This window comes from Sinocyclocheilus rhinocerous, unplaced genomic scaffold, assembly GCF_001515625.1.
Source record: "Sinocyclocheilus rhinocerous isolate Xijiao unplaced genomic scaffold, SAMN03320098_v1.1 scaffold203, whole genome shotgun sequence".
NCBI lineage: Eukaryota > Metazoa > Chordata > Actinopteri > Cypriniformes > Cyprinidae > Sinocyclocheilus > Sinocyclocheilus rhinocerous.
In genome coordinates, this window is record NW_015644353.1 from 250142 (window position 1) to 266472 (window position 16331).

General features: G+C 40.2%; 1 protein-coding gene across 1 annotated transcript in view; it reads left to right on the forward strand.

Annotated features, from left to right (window-relative positions):
- Positions 1–145: 145 nt before the first annotated feature.
- The window catches only part of LOC107758192 (helicase with zinc finger domain 2-like), an 18103-nt gene continuing 1917 nt past the window's right edge, over positions 146–16331 (forward strand). Inside the window, exons 1-20 of the mRNA XM_016575865.1 lie at positions 146–278; positions 1260–1861; positions 1946–2129; positions 2361–2471; positions 2941–3061; positions 3190–3580; positions 3674–4315; positions 5171–5960; positions 6076–6151; positions 6263–9716; positions 9812–9900; positions 10042–10185; positions 10281–10421; positions 12787–12931; positions 13031–13147; positions 13244–13436; positions 13672–13806; positions 14069–14278; positions 15171–15324; positions 15605–15772. Of these exons, the coding sequence (XP_016431351.1) occupies positions 1281–1861; positions 1946–2129; positions 2361–2471; positions 2941–3061; positions 3190–3580; positions 3674–4315; positions 5171–5960; positions 6076–6151; positions 6263–9716; positions 9812–9900; positions 10042–10185; positions 10281–10421; positions 12787–12931; positions 13031–13147; positions 13244–13436; positions 13672–13806; positions 14069–14278; positions 15171–15324; positions 15605–15772 (7846 nt within the window). The 5' untranslated portion in view covers positions 146–278; positions 1260–1280. The remainder of the gene's footprint in view (positions 279–1259; positions 1862–1945; positions 2130–2360; positions 2472–2940; positions 3062–3189; positions 3581–3673; positions 4316–5170; positions 5961–6075; positions 6152–6262; positions 9717–9811; positions 9901–10041; positions 10186–10280; positions 10422–12786; positions 12932–13030; positions 13148–13243; positions 13437–13671; positions 13807–14068; positions 14279–15170; positions 15325–15604; positions 15773–16331) is intronic.

Genomic DNA, 16331 nt, shown 5'->3' on the forward strand with positions numbered 1-16331 from the left:
AACAGTCCCTTTAAGCTCTGTCTGTTTGCTTCCTGTGGTTTTCATCAGTATTGAAACTGAAAGCTAAAACTGTGTTTGCACTGTTCAGTACAAGCGCACTGTGCTGGAAAAGAAAAGTTATTCTTTAATTAGGAAGGGAGTGACTTATCCAGCATCGCTCAGCAACATCTCTATAAATTGTTTAAACACATCTTGATGCAGAGTGGCTGAATCATCCAGTGTTACAGGAAGATTGTGACATATTACTAAACTTTTGGGATGAGAAAGAAAATATGAAGGTAGGATGATGCTATGCATTACTAATTCATGTTGCCAGATTCATTTGTGTACAGTATATTATTTAATGGAAAATAATTCATGAAGCTATGGAAATGTTTAAATTATTATCTGTGGAATACAAAAGCTTGTAGTTTCAGTCATCATTTACTTTAATTGCTTATTTTTTCCATACAGTAAAAGGTGGATAGAGACCAAGTCTCTATTTCTGATAAACATCCCCTTTTGTGTTACCCAGCATGACTGAGTGAATAAATCATTTCTTAATCTCATTTGGGTGAACTGTTCCTTAAAGCAGCACTATGTAACTTTTTCTGTGTTCAAAATTTGCGAAATGTATATAATGAGCGAGTACATCATGAATTCATCTTCCAAACCGCGTTTTTGTCTTATTCCGAATCACTACGGTACACTTATAATAAGTACTTATATTTGGACTATTGTAGCCTGGTCGGGTCGTCACCGCTGCGGAGTAACACATACCTGCGTGAATCGCCATAGACATAAACTTAGAGAAGTAGCTCCGGTTGGAATGTTCTTCCGCAGGATGTGTGCAGTTCTGTTTATTAACCGCTAGAGCGCCAAAAGTTACATAGTGCTGCTTTAAGAGACGGTGTCATGAAGTTATTGTTATAAGGTGTTAACTTTAATCAGCAGTTTATGTCAAATACAGATAAGTAGTTGTGTGATTGTGCTTATTGTGTCATAACAGCACTTACATAGTATTTGTTTTTGCATTTATATTCATCTAAATGTAAAAGTTGTGTTGGCAGGCTGATAATTTTTTAATTACCATGCCTTTTATAAAAAACGTGAATTACTGTATGTAAAGATATGTTTCTTACAGCTAATGTTCATTAAGTCTGAAGGCTGAAAATGTTAACTGATCAAAATTAGAATGCATAATTACAATAACAAAAAAAATAAGTTGTAAATGGACGTTGTGAAATCTTATTCTAATTGCAAATTATTTCTTTTCACAGGGCTTTCATGTATTCTAAATCATGGCTCTTGCAGGAAATCATAATTTTCTTCAAACGTTAAAAACGAGGTTCAGTCTGTGTGTCAGATGTAATAAATGCTGTAAAAAACACAATGAGATTTCATACTCACTTAACCAGGTCATCCATGACTGTTCCGAAGACATCTTGCTGATCAAGCGGAAACGTAAAAATTCAGTGTGGAGGCCTGTTGCCCACCGGCCAGGCCGTCCCAGACCTGGCAAGTATGTTGTTTGTCAGTACTACACTAAAGAAACTGGATGCAAGCAGCATGGAAGTAGATGTACCTTTGCTAGGAGCTCAGAGGAAGCAGCAATATGGAACGTCATGAAGCATGAAAAACTGACAATTCCTAAGATTGTGAATATGACAAAACAAAATCAAAGGACACCACAGTCAAAGTCTCGAAGGAAAGGAGGGCAGTTTGCCTGCACATTATGTCAAGTCCACTTCCCGAAAGCTGAGAAACTGATGAACCACTGTTTCACTGTGAAGCACAGGAGACTGATCTTTGATGAGACCTATCAGACTTGGAAGTACCGTGATCCGCCACCAACATACAAGGACCTGAAATTGTGTGGAAGGTATTTATATGAAGTGTGACATGCCATTAGATGTTTGCTTGTGTCAAAGTAAGATAAAGCAGCCTATAAAACCTTCTTCCATAGATCCCTAATATGCGAGTATGGTGATAACTGCACAAAGGCGCACAGTCAAGAGGAACTTCGTGAATGGCAAAAAAGAATCAAGGCTTCACGAAAAAGAGCCAGAGATGCAGCCGAGATGGGTCTACTGTCCTATCAGGACAAGCTTTTGGAGGAATACAGACACAGCAACGACAAGAAAATTATTGTAAGTGGGCCGTTCAGTAATGAACAATGTATAATGTCATTAGTGAGTAACGCTCTTGGACAGTATCCCAAATGTTGCCAGACCTTGTGTTATATATGCTAACAAATACATTTTATTGGCTTATGCAATTTTTTTATTATATATTTACAACCAAAGCTTGAATATAATTGTGGATTTTTTAAATTGCTTTTTACAATATCTTAAACAGTGATTGAATCAATATTCCTGCAGGTCAGCGACACCCTTCCTGATGTTTCTATCAGCTGTGACACAGATATAGACAGTGTGTATGTAAGGAAAAAGGGAATTCAATGTACATGGAATTTTATCATTATTTCTAAGGTTTGTATTTAACACATATACAAACGTTTGTCTTAAATTTCCAAAATAGTAAAAATAGTTATGATGACAGAGTTGGTTTAGTTACAATATTGTAGTACTAGTTACTGATAATACTACTAAATTTGCTCTTAGTTTTAAGAATTATGGGGTTCCACTCAGCAGTGGTTTATACTTCTTGATCAGTTAAACGATGAAAGTAATTTACTCTTAAGTCCCAAAGTGACATAAAAAAAGATTCAAGCCATCATTGCAAAAGTTAACGAGCTCTTGTCAAACTTTTTAGTCAGTTTTTATTACCAACTGTATATGGTACAATAAATGTATAATACATAATCCAGTTTTTTTAGATCTGTAATCTGCCGAGCACCTATGTAACATTTTCAGACAGCTGAAAGTGTGTGTCAGTGTGTCAGATAGCCTCTGCAAATGACATTGATCTGCATTTCCAAACTGACTTAAATCCCTCCAGGAACCTCTAGAAGTTATTGCTTTACTCAGAAGGGAGCTGGGGGCGACATTCAGCCTCAGTAAAGACCCCCATGAGGAACGGACATATTCCACTAGTGCTTGGTTTAAAAAGAACCAAACCGGTAAAGATTAACTATTTCTTACAAAACCTTTAAAGAAACCTTATGACATGCTTTTACTAATACTTATTAATTGTTCAACTGCCAAGCTCACAAATTACTTTCACCTAAATTATGATTTGTTTCTGCAGAGTATGAAATCCCAGTGTTCTTCAAATCTGACCATCCAGGCTTGTATGAGCAGTGGGTAGTGTTTGACTTCAACACGAGACCCGTACTACGACAAAAAATCAAGGTCAGAGTTGGAGAGGATGAGTGTAAGGGAACATCAGTCACGACCCCAGCACCTGAGATTCTGCTAGAAAAACAAGAGTCTGCTAGGAATCTTGAGCCCTGGAATGAGGAAAGCCTGGAAATCATTCCTTTTGTTGAAAGAGAAGAGGCAGAGAGAGAGCTGATAAACAGATACAAGCTCATCATGATAGATGAGATGAACAGTGTGATTAACCGTGACAACTACAAACACAGCATGCACAATTTTTTATATCAGGAGCAAAAGGTCGAAGGTGAACTGCTTACCAGGTATATACATGAATATATTTCATAGGTGTAAATCCAATACTTGACAATTGATAACAATTCTAATGTTCTCTCCCTATCCCAAAATATTTCCAGGCTGAATCTACGAGGGACTGCGCAGTTGCAAAATTGCCTGTCTGATGACAGGTTTGGTTTAAAATGTGCTTATCCCGGGACACTTCTTGCTGCTGTGCCTCTGTCTCACACACTCACTCCTGATGCTCCTCAAGGTTTCATAGTGAAAAGACACACAATCAGATCTCTTGTTCATGTTGTGAAAAACAACGAATATCTTGGACCTATTTATGAGGCTGAATTTCTGAAAGACGCTGCCACAGAGACACAATTACTTTTGCAGCTTTCCAAACAATGCTGCACTGATTTGAACCTGCAGAATGGACAGCAGTGTGAGATGGAAGTCCAGTTCCAACTAAATCGTCTCTGGTTCTGTGAGATGCACAAGGCCATTGATGATCTCCCCAACTTAGACAAAGTCTTGCCTAATCTGAAAAACAGCAAGTTCTGTATTTCTTCCCAGTCAGATACAGGAGAGTTAAATGAAAAGCAGCAAGCAGCAATGAACTTTGTTCTGGGTGTAACAGACAACAGATGCAGCATCCCACCTTTGTTGATTTATGGACCTTTTGGAACAGGGAAAACTCGAACCCTTGCCAAGATGATCCAGGCTCTTGTGCAGCAACCACAGAACAAAATCCTGATTTGCACACACACAAACAGGTAAGGAATCACAATTGACCCTTCAAAAAGACCCGTCCCCCTTAGTTACTGTTACTACATCCAACTAGCCATGGCACTCTCACGTCACACATCATGTTCTTACGCAGTGAAAAATATATTGCAGAGCAAAGAAGACACTGACAACGTACTGAAAAACAAGACAGGTTACATTTGGTATGAAACAAAGTCTCAGCATTCAAATGTTGTCTTTTTTTTTAAGAAATTCAAACTATAGCCTACCATTTTGTGGCTCTCTAATGTGTCATGACAGATCACTGTAGCGCCTCTGTTGAAGCACCAAGCACACTTTACTACTAGTTATAGCATGAAATAAACATGAATGTCCACCTACATTAATCTACTAACACTCCTGTCTGATTTGTTTGTCGGACATAATGGTGGATTCAGCATTATGATTGGTCAGATCGCATGTCAATCAAACTCCTAGCAAAGAGTGAATTCAGTGGCACTTCAAAGTATTCCACAGGAGTAGGTCATCCTTCAGCTCAGAATAATATGAATTTCCATGCTGGTTAGTGCTTGTTTGTTTCTGGCCTAGCACAGTTAAAAAGTCTTGTGGCAACACTGGCACACCAACATCCAAAACACAGCACAGTCTTTTCAACAGGGAAATGGCCTATTTATATAAATTTTTTTAATTGCATTCTTCTAGCTCAAACAGTAGAGCAAGGTGCAAGCAACGGCCAGGTCACGGAATTGATTCCCAGGGAATGCGTAAACTGATAAAATGCATACCTTGAAGGCACCGTCATTTTGGAACGAGTGTGTCTGCAAATTTAATTGTTTAATGCAGTCATTGTAAACTACAGTTATTTCTCTTTTTTCTTGATACAGTTCTGCTGATCTCTATGTAAAAGGTCATTTTCATGAATATGCAGCTGTTCATCACGAAGCCAAACCTTTGAGAATCAAGGCAAAGGAAAGCAATCCCAGATCTACTGATACCATCACACTACAGTACTGCCATTTATCCAGAGATAGCAATCAGTTTGAGTTTCCTGATAAAGCTGTTTTAGATTCCACAAGAATCATCATAACAACAACTGCTGTGGCTCGTTTCTTCCATGACATGAAGCTCACTGAAAACTACTTCAGCCACATTCTGATTGATGAAGCTTCTCAGATGTTGGAGTGTGAGGCTCTCATGGCACTGGGCTTAGCAGGTAAAAATACACGTGTTGTTTTAGCAGGAGACCACATGCAGATGGGACCCAAGCTCTTCTCTGTGAAACAAGACAAATGCTCAGAACATACTCTGCTCAATCGCCTCTTCTATTACTATCAAGCTGAAAACAGTGATGGCGCCAAACAAAGCCGAATCATTTTCAATGAAAACTACCGTTCCACAAAGGACATTGTGGATTTTGTATCAACACATTTTTATGTGGGAAAGAGTGATGTGATCAAGGCTAGTGGAGGTGTGCCTCCTCATCCACACCAACACGCCTTGCAGTTCCATCATGTAAGAGGAGAATGCTGTTTGGACCCAACAAGCATGTCCTGGTTCAATCCAGCACAAGTTCTAAGTGTCGTTGACATTGTGCAATATATATTGGAGCAATGGCCTCAGGAGTGGGATGGTAAAGATCCGGAATCAATCTGTGTACTTTCTCAAGGCAGACAGGTATCAAACCTATTTTTGTTACCAACTTAATTTGCTTTAAATAATGGCATTCTGCTATTGTATAAAATTTATGTCAGTGTTTATACCAGATGCTTTTGCCTGTTTTGTGTTTCAGGTGTTTGAGATAAGGCAAAGACTGCGTCAGCTTGGACTGCCACGTTTCACTGTGGAGAATGCCGAAAATGTGCAAGGTAAAGATGATTCATTACTCAAATGTAATACTATGCCATGATTATGTTTAAACACACTAGTATTAATGCATGTGATTTACAGAGCATACTGCCTTTCCCTATATTTTGCAGGAAAACAGTTCAGAGTAATAGTGATTTCCACTGTGCACACCAAGGACAGCTTATTGGAGATGGACCGGACCTGTCTTGAATTTTTCAATGACACACGAGTGCTGAACACAGTTATGACAAGAGCCCAGTCTCAAATATTTGTTGTTGGAGATGTAGCTGCACTTTCTTGCCAACAGTTCGGTACATGCTGGAGACTATGGAGATCGTACATAGAGGATTGCGTCAACAAGGGAAGTGCCCATAACTTTACCTTGGATTCTTTGAAACAAGATCTCCTTGAGATATCTGAGCTCTGCAGAAGTGAGGATGAAGAGAGCAGCGATAGTGAATCAACTACATCTGAAATACCAGACACAGAAGACCCAATACTTCAAGAGCTTCTTGATGAGAGCAAAGACATCAACGTTCCATTGACAGAGGAGGGCTTGTTTCCAGTTTTTCAACATGAGCAATTTGTTAGTAGTGTTAGCAACCAAATTGCAGAAGTAGAAGAAGAGCAACTGTTGACTAACTCTATCATACGCAAACACTGTGAGCTGGTCATAGAGTATTATGACCGTGGCTATGCAAGACCACTTAATGAGCCCACTCTGAGAATCGATATCAAGGGTAGAAAAAATATTGGACAGGCATTCCCTGGAGACAAGGTAACAGTGGAGATCCTGAGTGAGACATCAAATCCTCCCATGGGAAGAGTGATCAGCATCCTTGAAAGTGCGGATACTGTCAAAGAATTTGTCTGCACCATTGAAAGATATGACAATCAGGTGATGACGCCTATCAACAAATGCATCACCAAAATTTTCACACCATTTTCAAAGGACAAACCAGACCACGTTGCTGTAAGAAATCCAGAGAACCGCAAAGTAAAGCGTTTCATCAAAATAAATGAAGAAGTACGTAGAAAATATATCTTCATTGTCAGAGTCCTTATGTGGAGAAAGACTGGCAGAATCCCCTTGGGGACAGTTGTGGAAGTGTTTCCCAAAATCACAACTTTAGATAATGGACTGAATATACTCAACATAGAGTACCAGTTGAGGAGAACATTTTCGTCATCTTTGAGAAGTCAGATGCAAGACATTCAAGGTCTCAATTCATTTAATAAAGGACGAAGAGATTTTCGCATGCTCCCAACATTCACCATTGATGCTGCTGATTCACAAGACCTTGATGATGCAATCAGTGTACGGGATTTAGGTGAATGCTATGAAATAGGAGTTCACATTTCTGATGTTGCAAGTTTTGTGGCTAAAGACAGTGAACTGGACAAATATGCAAGACAGCTGTGTACTACATTCTATCCCAGTGGGAAGGAGCCAATACACATGTTCCCTAAAGAACTGAGTACCAATTTCTTCAGTTTAATCCCTAACCAAGACAGACGAGCCATCTCCTTGATAATTCAAGTAGATACTAAGACACACTGCATAAAGGAAAGTTCATTTTGGAAGTCTGTCATTCGCTCCAAGAAGAAATTTTCCTATGATGAAGCTGAGGACATCATTGAAAATCATCAGAATTCTGACCAGCTTGAAATCTGCCTTGTGAAAGCATGGACCTTTGCTGAGGTCCACAGGAGATTGAGAAAACAGGACGACTGCTACTACAAACAGCCAGATGAAGACGTGACTCTGGGAAGAAGACAATCTCACCTAATGGTGGAAGAGATTATGATCATGTTTAATCACATGGCTGCTGAACGTCTTCTGCTTGATGAAACAACAAGGAGCATAACTCCAGTGAGGTGCCAGGACAGGCCAAACAGTGAAAAGCTTACTGACCTTTTTGACAAAAATGCCTCCTTGATTCCACTTTCTGTTCACTTCTCCAGTCAAGTTCATGAGTGTGTGTCTCATGAACTGAATAACCAAGGTTTGATCCACCGCAGAGCCATGACAAACCCTCAGGCTTGCATTTCTGATTCTGAAACCTTCCCCATATTAAAATCTGTTTTGAGATGCCTGAAGACAGCAGCAGAGCAGGAAAATATCTACAAAATAATTGACTTTATTGCAACTGATGAGATTCACCCCCAACTTCTCCCTTTTGCTGTTGCATTTAGGAGACTGTTTCACAAATCATGTATTCTGCGCTCAAACTCAACACATGTCTCAAGAATTGGGCACTATGATTTAGATCTTGACAGCTATACATGGGCGTCATCTCCAATCCGCCGATATACAGATGTCATTGTGCAGCGTCTTCTTCATTCTGTGATTGGCAAGACAAATGTTAGGTACACAGCTCATGACATTGACCTGTCTTGTATGGAATTTTCCAGGAAAAACGACCAACAGTCAGCATATGAGAGGAAATCTAATGCTCTACGTTTTGCATTACAACTGTCGACCCAAAGCGAAAGGAAGGTGGCCTACATTGTGGAACTCAATGCATCAGGGACAAACTTCAGATTATCCTTCCCACTTAACAGAACCTCAATATCAGAAAACTTAGACATTATGTACAGGGATCTTCAGTTGGCAGATCAACCAGAGTTTGATGAAGCAAACAACTGCATGATCTTGAAATGGGTGCGAAGGATATATTCATTTTCCAATCCTCACATCCTTGCTGAAGTGAAACAACAAAATCCAAACTCAGTCATGGCCTATGTCTCTACAAAGACCTGGAAATGCCTAACAGCTGCTCTTAGAGAGGAAAATTGGGACAGATTTTTTCCCCTGATTGAGGAGCTTGACGTCAGCTCAAGAATCCATGCAAGACAATTCAATGAAAGACTGAGAAATGCTAAAAGTTCAGAAAAATCTGATCCCATGCATGCTGAGCATTATGCCGAACTGTCGATGAGAATAAAGCCAGGTGAGGCAGTCGAAGTACAGCTAGGTACAGCCACGGTACGAGGACTAATGACACCAGCAATTCAGCTGTTTGTTGTGCATCCAAAATTTGAGATTTGTTTGGAGCATGTGAGAGATCCAATCAAGTGTTTTTCAAAATATGCATTCCACTCATCCAGGAATTCATACAAGACATACATGGATTATCAGGGAATATGGAAACCCATGTGTGAAATGGAGTCAGCCTCCAATGCTGTTGCTGAAAATGAGAGCATTCTTATTGAAGATGCAGCCCTGAAATGGGAAAACTCTAGTGAAAAGAAGCTTCAAGGTTACTTTCTTCTCCCACTTGACAAAAAATCTCAGTGGTCCATTGAATGTGACCTTAAGAACAGTGTCCTCTGCATTCGAACTAAGCTTCATCAAAGTCAGAGTAGTCCCTCTCAGTGCACAGCTCTCATGGATATTTCCTCTATCACTTGGATGGCCCATGGCATAATTACAAAAGTTAAAGAAACAGGATCCAAAGAACTGAAGAATTTGCAAATTGATTTTGAGATTAACGACATGCCCATGACAAAAATTCCAGAAGCGATATTTGGTGAGAGGACAAGATTTACTCTGGAGCTGATTCCAAAGCTTCTGCCAGATGTGTAAGACTACAAATTCTAGATACTATAGCACCCTAAATGTGTACTGTAAATATGTATCCTTTATTAATTATGAGTTTGTTTTATTTCTTTTGCAGACGCAAAGAAAATGCAATTAGTAGTCTCACAAAAGCTAACCAGCTTGTGAAAACTATAGCCATTGGTGGAAGAATCAACTCTGAAGGAGGTACTAAAGACTGACTGCCTCCTTATAACATCTTGCATTTCTGTATTTCAGACTGTCAGAACTAGTGATTTCCTAGCCATGTTTTTCAAAATGATCTCTTCAAATGTAGTTTAACTAAATCTAAACTAAATCTCCTCAAAGGAACAAAATTTTCGAGCCAGATGCCAGCCAGGTTTGAGATTGACAATTATCTTCCTTCTGGGTTTTCCCATCTAAACAACAGTCAGTGTAAAGCTATAAGAGAGGCACTGGCCAACCCATTCACTCTTATCCAAGGCCCACCAGGTGAGAGATATTTTCAGACTTTTTTGGTATCAATAAGGCCATTGTGCTTGATTTTCAGTCCTTTCATTTTAAATGAGTGTTGTGCATTTTCACAGGCACAGGAAAAACTGTTGTTGGTGTCCATATTGTGTACTGGTTGTTCAAGAATATTCAAAAACGTCCTGCCTCCAATTCACAGAAGACAAGAGCTGTTCTTTACTCTGGGCCTTCAAATAAATCTGTTGATGTCGTAGCAGGTAAATTTGCTGTTTATTTATTTTTGCTTTGCACTTTAAGAATGGAATACTTGTCAGTCCTGTGTTCCGTGTTTTCCTCCCCCTCGCGCTTTCCATGACCCAGTTTTCCCTCATATGCAATTATGTTATTGCTCCCAGGAGTTTCTTGTCATCCCCTCGTCATGTCTTGTGTATTTAAAGCGTTTCCTGTTTTTAGTTCCTGGTCCGGTATTGAATGTACGTCGATCCCCATGTCCTACGTGTGATTCCTTTGGTGTAAAATAAAGTCTGTGATAATTCTGGATTCTCCTGCGGTCTCCTCGTTCCTCGCTCCTTGTTCCTCGCTCCTCACAGTAGACACACCGTGACAGAATACCGGACCCGAACATAAAGTGAGCGGTGCCTTTTCTCCCCAAGTTTTTTTTCCGTTTTTGAAAGTGTTTTTGTTTTTATTTGCTCCCCCCGCGATTATGGAGATCGCGGCACGCTTCATTGCACTAGCCCATAGAGATCTCCCCTTCGTCGAGTATGCCTGGGAGTTCTGCGGGCTCGCCGTGGCAACGGCTTTAGATGATGCCACCATCAATTCCTTGTTCTGGCACGGGGCCAATTACCATCGCCCCGTGGACCTCCCAGATACCACGGGACTAAGCTGGAGGGAAGGGATCCTCCGGTGTCTGGAAAGCGTCCGGCCCCGAGCCAGAACCAGCCCACTGGCCGCTCAGCAGACAAGCCTGCCGGCCGCGCCGATGTCAAGCCCGCCGGCCGCGGCATTCCCAAGTCTGCTGGCCGCTCCGAAGTCAAGCCCGCCAGCCACGGCTCTCTCCAGCCTGTCGGCCATTCCGAAGTCAAGCCCACCGGTCGCGCCGTTCACCTCTAACCAAAGGAGGAGGATGAGGAGAAAAAGACTGTTCTTCGCCCTCATCTTAGCTCCAGAGCTCGCTCCAGTGTCGGCTCCAGTCCCCGAGTTTAGCCCAGAGAGGGCTCCAGTCCCCGAGTTTAGCCCAGAGAGGGCTCCAGTCCCCGAGTTTAGCCCAGAGAGGGCTCCAGTCCCCGAGTTTAGCCCAGAGAGGGCTCCAGTCCCCGAGTTTAGCCCAGAGAGGGCTCCAGTCCCCGAGTTTAGCCCAGAGAGGGCTCCAGTCCCCGAGTTTAGCCCAGAGAGGGCTCCAGTCCCCGAGTTTAGCCCAGAGAGGGCTCCAGTCCCCGAGTTTAGCCCAGAAAGGGCTCCAGTTCCCACGTCCAGCCCAAGGAGGGCTCCAGTCCCCAAGTCAAGCCCAGTGAGGGACACAGTTCCCAAGTTAAGCCTACGGAGGGTGTCTGAAACCGACATTCTCCCCAAGGATTTTTTTTTGGGGGGGGGGTTTAGTAGGGGTCCATCTGTGGAGGCCGGGCCGAGTGCCGAGGAACTCCTGAACTGTCTGCTTCGCCATGGCTCCCCAAGCTCCCTGTTCCGCCATGGCCTCCTAGTCTGCCTGCTCCACCATGGCTTCCTAGTCTGCCTGCTCCATCATGGCCTCCTAGTCTGCCTGCTCCGCCATGGCCTCCTAGTCTGCCTGCTCCGCCATGGCCTCCTCGTCTGTCTGCTCCACCATGGCCTCCTAGTCTGCCTGCTCCGCCATGGCTTCCTAGTCTGTCTGCTCCACCATGGCCTCCTAGTCTGCCTGCTCCACCATGGCTTCCTAGTCTGCCTGCTCCGCCATGGCTCCCTAGTTCCATGACCCAGTTTTCCCTCATGTGCAATTATGTTATTGCTCCCAGGTTTTTCTTGTCATCCCCTCGTCATGTCTTGTGTATTTAAAGCATTTCCTGTTTTTAGTTCCTGGTCCGGTATTGAATGTACGTTGATCCCCGTGTCCTACGTGTGATTCTTTTGGTGTAAAATAAAGTCTGTGATAATACTGGATTCTCCTGCATTCTCCTCGTTCCTCGCTCCTCACAGTAGGCACACCGTGACAATGCTTGCCTAATATTTAGTTTTGTTTTGTTTTTAGAAAACAAGTGAAAACAATGCATTACACAACAAAAAATTTTTTGACGTGTGCTACATTGTTGTCACATAACCTTATCACAATTGCATGTTTAATTCAGTAAATGGCACCTGTCATAATAATATTCTGTGTTTTACTTATATTATATAGTCCATAATTTTTTGGCAAAAGTAGTAGATTATTCAGATATTATTCAGGAATTTTACATTTAATATGCACAGTAAATATTGCAGAATTAGTAAGAATGTGGTAGTATCTAGTATGCTATTCCATATAGCCAGTGATTGTCTTCAGTATGACATTTAGTTATGTGCCACTTGTAACGCAGCAGTTACACAATTCAGATTTAAATAGCATCACATTACCAACATTACTGCACTTTAACAAATGTGTTGCAGGTCATCTCCTAAAACTTCGAAATCAACTTAGACCTCTCAGAGTCTACAGTAATCAGATGGAGATGTTGGAATTTCCTTACCCAGGCTGCAATCTGAAGCAGTCACGCAATTCAAAAAGAGGCGAAAAACCCAACACAGAGCTTAGGTATTTGCCAAATACTGTCCATCTATCACTTATTTTAGTGTAGATACTAACTACGAATGTAGTGTGTATGCATGACATGTATTGCTGTCATTTTATTAGCTCCATTGCACTTCACCACCTGATTCGAAAAGATGGCAACCCATTCTCCACACAAATACTCGCTTTTGATCTGAAAATTGGAAGAGGAGATGAACTCACTAAAGAAGAAAAGAAATTGTAAGTATTGTTTGGACACAATTTCATAGAAATGAAAAGCTAATTTAAAGTTCACAAAAGTTGCAAAACAATTTTTTTGTTGTTGTTGTTTTAAAGCTACAGAGAAACCCTCCAAAAGGCTCGAAAACATGAATTACTGCGGCATGATGTCATCTTGTGCACTTGCACAGCAGCCTCACATCCTGCCTTAGCTGATGCCCTCGACTTCAAACAGATCATCATTGATGAATGTGCCATGGCAACTGAACCTGAAGCCTTTATTCCACTAGTGGCTCATAAGCCTGAGCAGGTACTGTACGATTCCAAAACACTTTTCGTTTCAGACAAACACTTAAACCTGGACAGTAGCAGCATGGATTGATTGTTTAACACATATTAAAGGTTACTGGAGGCTGTAGCTTAACATTCACATCATTATAGGTAAACCAAAAAGTGTTCTATTTAAATTATAATTGCATTGACCACAACTTGCATTACTGCTGAATCTACTTGTAGGTTCTTATCCTACTAATTTCATGTTGTAGATTGTTCTTCTGGGCGATCATATGCAGCTGCAACCTGTAATCCACTGTGATGTGGTGGAGCGATTGGGAATGAGCAAATCTCTTTTTGAACGTTACATGGAGAAAGCACTCTTGCTTGACACTCAGTACAGAATGGTATTAAATTATCACACTATAGCTTTACTACTGTATTTGTTTCTAAACATTTATGTCAGTTACTGTTCTTTTTACTGTTCTTTAGATCATGGCAGCTCTGTTTTTTTTTTTTTTTTATGTAAACGTATAATTTTCAATCAGCAGTAGTATTTATTATCCAGTAAAATAAAACAATGATCTAAACAATTAAACCGCAGTAGTTCTATTTTTATAGTTAAAATTAATTAAAATTAAAAATTCTTAAATATCTTGTCTCTTACAGCAAGAAGACATTTGTGCATTTCCATCTAAGGAGTTCTATAAAGGAAAGTTAAAAACTGGAACATCACCCAAACCAAGTCTCTTCCTAAGTAAATCAAGGAAAACATGCATTGTCTTTGGTCATGTTGAAGGAAAGGAGAAAAGTCTGGTGGTCCGGACTGAACGGGGGAATGAAAATTCAAAGGCAAACGTGGAAGAGGCAAAAGAAGTGGTAAGAGCACTTTAGTAGATGAATTAAAATGTATTTTTGGGCTATAGTGTAAATTAAAATGTATAGCCTATTATGTTACACACAAAACTCCTGCACACATAGCATATTATTCCGATATTTAATTGAAGGATGCATCTATTATCCATATACATCCATAAAGGTCTGCTAAGCCCCAAATATGCACCATAGAAGCGCTCCTGATGATCACTAATGTGGATATTTCACATGCTGCTGCTATTACTTGTCTTTCACTCCACGGTTTCTACATTTTCATGACAAAACGAGCTAGAAAAGCTAATTGGCGCCATCTTGCGATTCGGAACGCTCACTGACTACAAAACGGTCTAAGAGGGAAAATAGTCATTTTAACCTGACACCAAGGTTATTCATCTTTAACATTTGCGGCAAATAATGGAACAAATACTGTGTAAATTATGTTATTTTCTCAAAACATTGATATTAATAAACTTACTTACCAAATAACCCCATCTGATACAGAGAGTGTTAGATTTACGCTCTCCTTCCAGCTTCTCATCGGTCAATGACGCTGGGCGGCAAATGTTGGCAGTTAAGTTTCCTAGGAGACGTAAGACTCCTCCCAGCAGCGCGCTCTCTTTCGTAACATTCAAATTTCAATACGTTTTTGTCACGAATGGAAGTTATTGGAGATGTTTATATAATAGAAAGTACCGTTTAATTTAAGAAATGTATATTAATTGTTACATGAATCGAAAGTAAGAGGTATCACGTGACCGCGCCGTCTTCACGAGCTAGAAAAAAAGTCATTGTATATTATTATTATTATTATTATTATTATTGTTATTGTTGTTATTATTATTATTATTATTATTATTATTTTATGTGATAAATAATTGTAATAAACTTCCTACAGGTGCGGATTGCCATTCTTTTGACTGAGGCTGGGATAAACACAAAGGACATTGCCATTCTCACACCATACAATGCTCAAGTGGCAAGTATTAATGAGCTCCTGTTTGATAAGGGTATACGTGATATCACAGTCAACACCATCATGAGGAGTCAAGGTAAAAACATTTTTACAAATGCCATTTCACATCAGTGAGTCTACTAATGGAACCCATGGCAGTACATTAAAACTAACCATTATTTAGCTCTCTTTTAGAAATTAGAAAAATGCATGTATGAACATATAAAGGAATTCCATGGTTTTATGTTTTTTTAAGACACAACTAAGGACATTCAAGGCATTCGTACTTTCCAAGTTAGTTGAATGTTTTGACTGTATTGACATGTCAATACAGCTTATTATTTCTGACCTTTTCTCATTTGTTTCTTTGGCCACAGGAAGTGAATGGAAATATGTCATCATATCAACTGTGCGCTCTTGTCCCGAATCTGAAATAGAAAAACAACCAACCAAATCCTGGATTATGAAACAACTTGGATTCATCATGGACCCACACCAAGTTAACGTGGGCATTACCAGGGCACAAGAAGGCCTGTGCATCATTGGTTAGTTATGGTCAATAATTTGTGAAAACTTTGATCCGCTTTATAATGCAAAATAACACACATATTGCAGTTTTAATTCACAGTCATTTTTGTCTCTTAAGCATGAATATTATTCAGTCCTATAAGGGTATAGAAATTTCAAATGATATGGATATAATTTATCTTCACCTTTTTTGTGTGTGTACAGTTTATGTTAATTAACTGTATAATTAACTTTTTTTTAACAGTTAATTTTTTTTTTTTTCAAATTAACTGTTAATTAACAGGTTTAAAGGGGTTATATGATGTTGCTAAAAAGAACATTATTTTGTGTATTTGGTGTAATGCAATGTGATTATGCGGTTTAAGGTTAAAAAAACACATTATTTTCCACATACTGTACATTATTGTTTCTCCTCTATGCCCCGCCTTTCTGAAACGCGTCGATTTTTACAAAGCTCATCGGTCTGAAAAGCGAGGTGTGCTCTGATTGGCCAGCTATCCAGTGCGTTGTGATTGGACGAATTCCTCAAGCGTGTGACGGAAATGTTACACCCCTCACCATACTGTGATGCCGTCT